This window comes from Phaseolus vulgaris, chromosome 7 (genome assembly GCF_000499845.2).
Source record: "Phaseolus vulgaris cultivar G19833 chromosome 7, P. vulgaris v2.0, whole genome shotgun sequence".
NCBI classification, from domain to species: domain Eukaryota; kingdom Viridiplantae; phylum Streptophyta; class Magnoliopsida; order Fabales; family Fabaceae; genus Phaseolus; species Phaseolus vulgaris.
The window spans coordinates 9,321,302-9,332,550 of record NC_023753.2 but is presented as its reverse complement, the minus strand read 5'-3'; the positions used below and the strand labels follow the sequence as shown (position 1 = coordinate 9,332,550).

The 11,249-nt window shown below is 34.3% G+C and overlaps 2 protein-coding genes across 2 annotated transcripts; one reads left to right on the top strand and one right to left on the bottom strand.

Annotated features, from left to right (window-relative positions):
• On the bottom strand, positions 1–3,771 carry LOC137828033 (tetratricopeptide repeat domain-containing protein PYG7, chloroplastic). Its single transcript, XM_068634432.1, has 6 exons — positions 3,467–3,771; positions 2,899–2,986; positions 2,558–2,618; positions 1,024–1,316; positions 650–796; positions 1–461 (listed from the first exon to the last, which is right to left on the bottom strand). The coding sequence occupies exons 1-6, from the start codon at positions 3,613–3,615 to the stop codon at positions 174–176; spliced, it is 1,026 nt and encodes a 341-aa protein (XP_068490533.1). The 5' UTR covers positions 3,616–3,771; the 3' UTR covers positions 1–173.
• A 1,119-nt stretch (positions 3,772–4,890) lies between these two features.
• On the top strand, positions 4,891–10,464 carry LOC137827853 (dihydrolipoyllysine-residue acetyltransferase component 5 of pyruvate dehydrogenase complex, chloroplastic). Its single transcript, XM_068634207.1, has 7 exons — positions 4,891–5,731; positions 6,262–6,534; positions 7,368–7,559; positions 7,659–7,746; positions 9,585–9,655; positions 9,764–9,847; positions 9,968–10,464. Exons 1-7 carry the CDS (start codon positions 5,162–5,164, stop codon positions 10,070–10,072), a joined length of 1,383 nt encoding a protein of 460 aa, XP_068490308.1. The 5' UTR covers positions 4,891–5,161; the 3' UTR covers positions 10,073–10,464.
• The last annotated feature ends 785 nt before the right edge of the window (positions 10,465–11,249 follow it).

Here is an 11,249-nt window from a genome sequence, read left to right as displayed (position 1 = left end):
TAAGTGAAAACACCATCAGCACCATTATTAGAGAATTGAGCACTTTCAACTACATTTGCTAGTTTGTAGTAACTACACCAATAGAACCAAAATTCCTTCCAAACACAACCAAGTTATTGAAAACTATGTATTTAACTATGCCATGTTCATAGGGTGAGTTTATATAATGGCACTCATTTCTTCTCTGCTGATTTGGTGACGGTAACTCCTTTGCTTGCATCAACAAGTCCCTTCAAAGAATCTCTCCTAGGCCGTGCAACCTTGTTGTTAGGATCAAATAGCAGGACTTCTTCAAATGCCTTCAAAGCAGACTTGTAATCTTTTTTACTGTCATAGGCATCTCCAAGATTGTTCCAAGCTGTGACATAGCCTGGTTGAAGCTTGACAGCTGTCTCAAACTGAGCAATTCCCTTGTCAACTTTCCCATCGCGGACATAGCTTACACCAAGAGCGTTGTAAACCTATTGGTGGATTGGTTTATGCAATAGTCACCAAAGTTGTTAACAAGTCATATTAGAATAAGAAAGGAGAACCACCAACACACTCTTTATTGTTGATAATTTTTTTATTAGAAACTACTAATCATGAATGGAAACTCATTTAATAATGAGTGAAACTACAATGGTTGCAATCAAACAAACCCTCTAACCTGAGCAAGATCCGGGTTATCCCCATCCCATTTATCAATTGCTTGGAGCAAGAACTTGGTAGCAGCAGGGTAAAATTTCCTGCGCAGCATCACTGCACCAAGTTCAAAAAGCTCAGTTGCACCAGCATCACCACTTCTTACTTGCTCCTGAGACAGTGGAAGAAAAGGAGTAAGGACAAAGGATCATAAAACATCTAGTTCCAAGTGGCTTGCACTTGTGTATATAATCTTTATTAGGTACCAAACCAGAGAAAAAAAATCAAGACACCTAACATAAAATTCAGGGTCTAATACATTTTGAGGTTCACGTCATGTATCCTGCACAAGAGAAACGTCTAATAATATAAAGGACCAAAGGGAAGATAGGTTCTTACCTGCAACTCCTTGGCAGATAGGTCGAGTTCTCTGCGGACAAGAACTTGACGAATCACAAAAAAAGTCCCAGTCCCTAGCAAACCCAGTAGCAATAGCAAGTATATTAGTTGGATGCTTAAATCAAACAATTCTCCAACCTCATATATCTCATTTATCTTCATTGAGCTGCTTGCATAAGAAACATCAGGAGAAATCACTGATATAGTTTGTCCAAGCAAGAATGCTGAAACCCATTTGGATGATCTTGCACCATCTTCAAGATGTTTGGTTGTAAAGTCATTCACTGAAAATCCTGCAACATTAAAACAAGTGACTATATCAACTTTAAAACAAAATTTGAAGACTTTGAATTAGCTGACGTTTGCCCAAATGTTTGAACCAAGTTTAACACAATGCTTAGAATTAAAAAGGTACGCAAATTTTCCATAGATTTTACCCAATCAGTTTCAGCAATTTGACTACTAACAACAATCAACATAATTAAACTTAATGAAAACATCATGATTATTTTTGCTACCTACAGCTGTCAAATAGAGTTGAATGATTGAATCCATTCCAATCATTTAGCCCATTGTAGTTTGCACACTTCTTAAAGACAGGTTCAACCCCTCCCTTAATCCGCTAGCCATTCAAGGTGGCTGGCTTTCTTATGCAACAAAAAAAAAATTAAAATACTTTCCCAAGTATTTTTCTTAATTTAAATCCAAATTATTGTTTATAAGTTATACTTAATCGTATTGAAGAAGAATTATAAATTTATGGCCTTTTTAGGGTTAAAAAAATTGTATCTTGGCTGTTAATTTTTCTGCTTGTAGAAGTGTTATTTTTTAATTGCTGTGTGACAAAAAAGAAAATAAGAAACGGGGATAGTAATTTGGTTCCCTACAAATTAAGAGGGTTAACAACCCCAAATTCCATGACTTGTCATGGATGGTTAACACATTGAGCAGCTTGAAGATCAGCTACAAGAACAAAAGATGCAAACACCCATTACCAATAAATACAAGCAAGGGATAGGGGCAAATCAGATTACTGAAAAACAAAATGGGTAACAACACACTTCAAATTAGTGAAATAACACTGATTAAACCAAGTCCATTAGTAGCAGACAGTCAAACACAGATGGGGAATCTTCTCAACAAGCAAAAACGTACATCCATATCAGTAACATTATATACAATGTAATTGACTGACGAACATGTAAATCTAAATGCATAGCTGCATAATATAATTTTTCCTGCTGTTCATCTCAACAAACCTCATTATCATTTCTTTTATGTTTTTGTTTTATCTTGGCATAATAATGGAGCATTTATTGATCATTACATAGAATGCTTCAGAGGTCTATCAAAATTTGGGCACGAATATGGTCAGTTTCTACATTCTAGAGCAACAACAACTTGTTAAGACTATACTTTGTACCATTACAAAACTTGCCATTTTTCTATAAAACACATTAGACCAATTCACTCGTTATATATGGAAAAAACATGTTAAGAATAATAAAATTAGAAACAGAGAATAGGGAATTACCTGTAAATTGTTTGTTGAAAAGGGTGCTAAGGAATTCCATTGGCATTTTCCTTTGAAACTTCTGTCTTCGTCCACGATGGAAGAAAAGATTAGTATCCGGAACTTAAGGAGTAAACAAAAGGCATGAATAATGAGAATGCTTTACTGATGATGGTATTTAGAATGAAGCATTTATACAAGACCTAGAGTTTATTTCTGTCAGCAAAATAAAAGAGAAATCAATGCATGAGTAGGAGAATCAGATAATGAAAATGAAAGATGAAATTTGAAACACAAGATTCGGTATAAAGGATGTAATGAAATGCTTAATTTTGCTGTAAAACACGTGAATGTTAAACAACCTGCAGCAAAATCCCACTCTTCATTGCATCAAGATTGTCTCCATGTCGTATGGAACCTTTATGCTGAATTCCGAAGGCATTTACCTTTCTGTAAATAGTGCTTTAAGTTAATATTCATCCATGCATCACACCACTGTGAACCACTAAAAAACAAGAGCCTTTTAAGAGGGTAACAAAACTGAAAGTATTTAACACGAATATGTATCATACTACAAGTCTAGAAATTCCTCTCCCCTAGCACTCCAACACAAATCACTCTATTACAAAAAGAGAAATGCTAGCAACCCACTTTCCACTGTGAGCTGAAATTTGTTAGAAATCGCAAAATTGTACTCTTTAGTAGCAGTAGTAGCCAACAAAAAAACTAACTTAGTGCTGGCCAATTACATAGTTACCCAATTCAGTACTCTCTTAAACAACATTAATCACTAACACTGACAGCATTTACACGAACCATTGAAGAAGGAGGCAAATGAGGCACCCCATTAGCACACGATGCTTAAAGCTCTAAACTTCAAAGTAAGAGACATAAATGGTAGAAAATTAAAGAGATAAGAGAGAGGATTACTTTACAGAACATGAGTAACGACGAGGAGGTGAGGATTGGGAAGGGAATTGGTTGCAGAAAAGGGTGAAGGGAGCAGATTCATTGAACTTGGATGTGAACAGAGTGGAAAGAGAGGGAGGAGAAGAGGAAGGGAGAATGGAACCACCCATCTTCTGTTTCTGCTTCTTGGGTTTGTTCCAGTTGGGGTTATCCTGCTCAACCAACCTATGCCACCTTGGACGGGAACATCATGGTTACATTACCTTTTCCATTATCCTTTTTAGTTTTCGCAATTTTCTTTACTAAATCTCATACATATATTGTTCTATCACTTTATATATATATTTTTGCTTTTATTGATTGGACTTTAATATTTTAAAAATAATATTTTTAATCTCTAGTTTTAATGGTCTAATTTTAGTTGATATATATGAAAATATTTTTTTAGTAATTTATTATCTGATTTTAATAATGTAACAAATTCATTATTTACATATATTAACCAAATTTAACAAATAAAATCATCATAATCAATATTATTTATTTTATAAATTTATGGAGTACAAAACTATAAATATAAAATTATTCACATATGAAACTATAGAGACCAACATTATAACTAGACTTAAAAGAAAAAATTCTAATAAAAATACATAATATGTCATAAATTTTTTTAAAAAAATGTCTTAAAATTATTATAATAATTATTTATAAGAATATTTTTTCAAATATATCACATTATTGATGTGCAATTTTAATTATTATTCTTATTATAATTCAATTAATATGATTTCTCTGTAAATATTTGACTATATAAAATTATATTGAAAAAAAACCCTACTTTTTTACAACATACTTTTGCTAGAAATCTTTGGTGCTTATTGTTGCCATCCAACTCAATCTCTTCCTCCACTGCATGTTAAAATTTACCATTAATTATTCAATCTATATTAATTAATATTTATAACTAGTTATTGTATTCTCTCATTTTATCCTAATAATCTATATATACTTATAAATAAGTCAATTCTCCCTTTCAAATAGATCTTGATTTTGTTGTTTCACTACATTTTTATAACAATGTCTATTCATTATTATTTTTAAATAGATAATTTAACAAATTTTATGTTTAATTAATTCTATTGCGTAACACAAGTATGATTTATCAACTAAGTAATTTTGTTGATTTTTAAATTTGAAGTTGTGGCTGGTCGATAATTATATATTTCCAGTACAATGTTTTAAGTTATAATTTACTAAATACATTTCCTTAGTTTAATATTTAAAATAAAGAGAATTTGAGAAGTAGAAATATATTTTTAAAGTTAACCATTGAAAAACACAATGTTTTGATATATAAATAAATCACTTTCTATTTTTCTTACAGTTTTGACTACTTCACCATTTTTTTTACTAAATTGCAATTTTTATTTTATATTTTTTTTATCACGACTTTGTTACTAAAGTGCAAAGAAACATGAACTAACACTTAAAAGACGTTACTAACATTAACACATAACATTGGCGGTGTGGTACGGTGGTTGATTGGTTTGGTTTTGTTAGAGTTAGAAGTTGGAACCTCCGTCTTCCTTCGATGAATTCGAGGAAATCGCTCTCTACTTAACAACACTGAACAACACACTCATTCTTCTCATTTTCTTTCTCTTCAATCGAATCCAACCCAAAACCCATTCTCATTTTTTCATTCATTCAACCATGGCTCACCTTCTTCACACTCCCTTCATCCCCTCTTCCTCCTCGCTCCGCCGCGCCGCCGTTACCCACCGCAAAACGACGTCTCCCCTGGTCGTTCGGGCTAAGATCCGGGAGATTTTCATGCCGGCACTCAGCTCCACTATGACGGAGGGCAAAATCGTCTCCTGGACCAAATCCGAGGGCGATAAGCTCTCCAAGGGCGACAGCGTCGTTGTCGTTGAGTCTGACAAGGCCGACATGGACGTCGAGACATTCTACGACGGCTACCTCGCCGCCATCGTCGTCGAGGAAGGTGGTGTCGCTGCCGTCGGATCCCCCATCGCATTCCTCGCTGAGACCGAGGATGAGATTGCTCAAGCCAAGTCCAAAGCCTCCTCTTCCTCTTCCGCGCCCGCGCCTGCAGCTGCAGCTGCACCAGCACCGCCCGTTGAGTCTCAACCGGAGAAGGTTGCGGCCCCCGTCGCAGCTGCGGTTCCGGCTCCGGTCGTAGTGTCCAGTCATCCCGCTTCGGAGGGAGGGAAGAGGATTGTTGCGTCACCTTATGCGAAGAAGCTCGCCAAGGAATTGAAGGTGATTTTATAGTTAGTTAGAATTTGGTTAGACGGTTGTGAATGAGTTAGATAGTTACATAAATTTCTAGCTGAATACTTATATAAGAAGAAAATAATGCACAAAATGAGTCAAACTTGTTAAAGTTAACTTATGCTGCTCAACATTTGCCATTTAGAGACCTTTAGAGAAGGTAGACAAGCTTCTATAAATATTGAAGTGCGTGTGTAGGTTTAAGTTATAAGAGATGTTTATTTTGTTTTATGATTTTGTTTTCTTATGAGTTGAAGTTTAACTTAAGAGAAATGTTATAAGAGATGTTTAATTGATTTTAACTAAGGAGAGAATTTTAAGTCATTTTACCTTTTTATATTTTTCTCTTATAAGTATTTATTAAGAAGTTTAATCTATTAAGGTCTTAGTTGCATTTTGTCCATTACATGTTGCCTAATTGTAAGAGCTTTACTCATCTATCACATTCACATCTTCTGCATTTTCTTGTTCTTTCCATTCTCTCTGTTCGTTTGGACTCTTGACATGTTTTCCAACAGGTGGAGTTGGGGAGGGTAGTGGGAACTGGACCAATGGGGAGGATTGTTGCTAAAGATGTTGAGGCATTTGCAGCTTCTGGAAATGTTGCAGCAGCTGCATCACCAGCACCAGGCAAGAGTGCAGCACCTGCAGGGGTGGAGTTGGGATCTGTGGTGCCTTTCACCACAATGCAGGGTGCTGTGAGTAGAAACATGGTGGAGAGTTTGGCAGTTCCCACGTTCAGGGTTGGTTACACCATCACCACAGATGCACTTGATGCCTTGTACAAGAAGGTGAGCTTTGAATGTGCAATACATTAAATGTGGTTGTATTGAGTTGCTATTCTAGTTGACTAAATCACATTGATAGATTATGTTGGTTTTCTTTTCAATGTTTGTTATGGTTTTTTTTGCTAGTTTGATGTTGCAATACTGTGTAGGGAAGAGGTCACACTATTATTACAGATCCTTTGGCTTGGTTTTTTGACTGTTTGAAATGTTCTAAATGTTTTCAAACTCTGTTCCCAGGTTCTGCATTTTGTTGAAAGCTTGGTGCCTTTAGAGATTAACACTCAACTCATAAAAGGGTGATAAGGGGGGAATTCACATACTTTGTAGTTTGTATATGGTACTAAATATGAAAGTTCTACCACTAAGTCATTAGATATGGTTGTGATTATGATTATGATTGATGCGAGATGAATATCACATGGATTCCTGTGACCTTTGTGTTTAATATATAACAGCACTTTATCCAATTTGCATATTCGATAGTTTGTTTCATAAGATAATATTCTTAGACCGTGTAATGAATGGGGGTTTATTAATTGACAGAGTCAATTGCAAGTATTGTTCCCATTTTTTTTCTATAGGATCTTCACATAACTCAAAAAGGAGTCAAAAAAGCTGGAAAGGAATTTATTACCATAAGGGGTCAAGTGTAAAAATGCTAGCCATGTATTCTTTGTGATGTTCTTACTTGTGATTTGAACATGCTATCGGCAGTTCATGGTAGTTTGATATCTTCACCTTTTCAAATTATTTGTACCGCGCACCCTGGAGTTCTGGATTCATACCCAAACTGTTATTATCTTTTCATTCATTAATTCTATGTTAAAATCTTCCAGATAAAGTCAAAGGGAGTTACTATGACCGCATTGCTTGCCAAGGCTACTGCGCTTGCACTGGCCAAACACCCTGTTATCAACTCAAGTTGTAGAGATGGTAATAGCTTTACATATAATAGCAACATCAATGTTGCAGTTGCTGTGGCTATAGATGGCGGATTGATTACACCAGTGCTTCAGAATGCTGATAAGGTTTTTTTTTATACTCTAATTTGATCAGCTTCTAATCCCCTCTTCTCTAGTGTAAGATGGTTCTTAATTGTGAAAAGGTATATTTGATGTAAATTGTAGATTGATGTATATTCATTGTCAAGAAAGTGGAAGGAGTTGGTCGATAAGGCCAGGGCCAAGCAGCTTCAACCTCATGAATACAACACTGGTACTTACATGCATTTTATTGGTTTTGTTCTACATCTTAGCAAATTTTAAAATTTATTATTGAATCCTTAAAATTTGTAGGTAGGGTCTAGAAATTTTGATAGTTTACTTCATATTATTAGAGTTCAGAAGTATATCACTACATACCTAGGAGATATCTTTGAATGAAAAGAAACAAAGTTTCAAAATATGAATGACAATATTGGCGTTCAAGTTCTTGATTAATGTGTGCACTGGGCAGACTTGTCTAAAGTTAATTTCAGTCTGAAAATTGGATTGGGATGCTTTGATGTTTTATCATCTACTTAGTCTTCTTTGACTGGATTGCAACTGTGAAATCAATGAATATATGACACAAACTTTATACATATGCATGGGCTATATATTTGAACAGTTGGTTTTAGGCATGAAATGTAATCATGTAGGCGTAAAGTATATTTGTGGAGCACTTGCAGTAGTTTATAACTATATACCAAAGAAAAATCTTTGTTCATATGGGTAATTCACTGACAAAGCTGAAGATTGTATCTGAATGTTTATCTATTTTCTTTTAGTGTAAGTTGAAGTGATGTATGAATTTTGATACCAGAAAATCTGTACGGATCAGTTTTCTGGAGGGTTTTGATGTTCCGTAGTTGTATTCTTTTAGGTTTACAATTGCAATGATGTTTAAGGTTGAAAGAATACATTGGGCTTGAAAGACTAAGGAAGATAAATGAGTCCTTAAGCATGAGGATTGACAAATATGATTTAGAATTAATTTTTGAGCAGAGGATATATCCTCTATTATCTGGCCACTACGGGGGCTTTAGTTAACCTAAGACTAAGGATGCAAAAAAGTTCAATGAATAGAGAATGTGAAGTTTAGTGATGCTGTGATCATCATTATTCAACAGCGAGGTGTGATAAATAACAAGTTGGAGGGAATAAAAAAGGCATACAATTTAAAAACAAATAACAACAACCAAAGGCTTATCTCACTAAGTTTGGCCCTCCATTTTGGATGATATATTAGTTAAGGCCATCAGACTCTTTTAAAGATCAAAATTTTCGTAAAACAATTTAGCACAAGGTCTTGATAGTTTTTCTTATTGTTTTCTTAGTTCTTTTACCTACCAATTTTAATTGTACTATCTTTCACTTGATCCACTCTGCTATTCACTAGAGCCTCCATTGATATTCTTTTTACATACCCAAATCACTTAGATGAGTTTTGGCCATATCCTTGTCCAAGTCCAAGTTTTATTTTCTTGTCTGTCTACCTCATCCATCATAGTCTGTTTTCTTTTACTTCACTTATTTTTACTCTCATTAATACCAAGATGGATCCGAGATACCTAAATTGCAAAGTTTCTGGTATTATGTGGGGAATACTAAACTCTGTTTTTCTCACCAATCTTAAAATCTCAGTTCTGACTTTACTCAAGTATAAGGCATTGATTCCCCCCCATTAAGGAGACATTACACTGTTATAATTGAATATTAAGGTTTACAACCAATGATTTAAATATTTTTAAAGGCCATACTTTATTATCATTCTGTGATTTTCTTGGCAATTTAATGGAACCACTGGAATTCATGGTGCTGCTGGTGTCTTAGTGGCCCATATTGTGTGGACTATTAGTGCTGACTAGTTCAATTCTGCCTGATATATTTGCTTTCTATTATTCTTGTTATGGGGATCTCTTGAATAAGAAGGATACAGATCTATTTTATTTACGGTGAAGAGTTTATGCCTTTCTAATGGTTGAACACTGACATCCAATTGGATCAAATTAAGGACTCTGATTTGGATATTTGTTCATCCTCACTGATTGCTTTTATTATTTATTTTTACAGGTACTTTCACTCTTTCCAATCTGGGAATGTTTGGTGTTGATCGCTTTGATGCTATTCTGCCACCTGGAACTGTGAGTGTTTTACTTGTGGTCAAATATTGCAAGAGATTGGCTATATGTTCCAATTCGATTAGTGATGGGCAACACGAATATTATCATTCTTTGGATTTATTTGTGTAGGGAGCAATAATGGCTGTTGGAGCATCACAGCCAGCTGTTGTGGCTACCAAGGATGGTCGCATTGGCATGAAGAACCAAATGCAGGTGCGAGAGTCGTAACATATGTATATATAGGAGTATCCGAGTATGACTTAGTTATTGTTAGAAAAACATAAATCCAGTTCCAAACTTGTTTCCTATAATAGAAGAAATTTAAATTTGCAGGTCAATGTTACAGCCGATCATCGAGTCATCTATGGTGCTGATTTGGCTTCGTTCTTGCAAACACTTTCACTGATTATTGAGGATCCCAAAGATCTTACTTTCTAGTCTCATTTTCCTAACAAAGTGAAAGAGCATTCCAATTCTGGGTGTGATTCCTCTCATCAGGTTTGTGAAGTTATTAATTGTTGACAAGCAGAAATTGAGGAGTCAATTACTCTTCACTCGGGATTTTGCCAAGAGTTTTGAGTAGAAAAGTTGAGCTGTGGTTTCTTATAACATATTTTTAGTCGAAAATGCCATTTACATTTTTCTTTTAATGCTACCTGATTTTTTTTTATTTTGTTTATTTGGGATGTTCATTATTGTCTAATAATGCACATAATTTATGTAAGCATACAACTTATTTTTGGATTCCAAATCTGGAAAAGTGAAACTCAAAGGATTGAACATTGATTATGTGATGGAATGGAACCAGGAAAGGTTAGTGATGAAGAAAATTGCTGCTGCAATATGATTGTCATAACACTTTGATTCAATGGCAAAGAATAATAGAAAATATGGTTGCACTTAGTTGAGGGAAAGTTAGACTTGTTTCAGTATTGAATATTTTTCAATGGAAAAACCTCCGTAGTCTGAGTTACTTGTCCAGAAATTTTGCAGGTTGGTAGTAAAATGAGAAGAGAAATACGTATTCAAGTTGGTTACTTGAAATGCTATTTGTATTATTTTTAGTTCTTGAAAAAAATTGTTTATGTATTTTTTTAATTAAAAAAGGAGGATTAGAAGCCCCCAAACTATGATGAAACAACACAGGGATTTAAGTAGTCTCAGTACATCTCCAAGAAGAAAGAACACAACCAATAGAACCTCTTAAAAGTTTGTTTCTAAGTTTTTATTGTACTAACAAATTTATCCCATTGTACCTCGTTCACAAGTTCCTTTTTTTTTTGGACTGATGAAAAATATTATACTTCTTTTTACTAAAATTTATCGGATCAAATATTATGTGTTACATTTGAACTCTGTATGATATACACAGTAAACATGAATATTCAAAAGTTTAAATGTACTTATTTTATCCTTTTGGTTCTTACTTTTTTTTTGTTATTTTAGCTCTTATAATATAAAACTTTTCTATTTTAATTTTTTTATAACGTTTTACTATTAACCGATGAGTTGACACACAAAATACCATATCATTTAGATGTGACATTACATATCATAAAAATGAAATACCATGTCACTTAGATATGACATTACATCACATAGGATCATGATATAT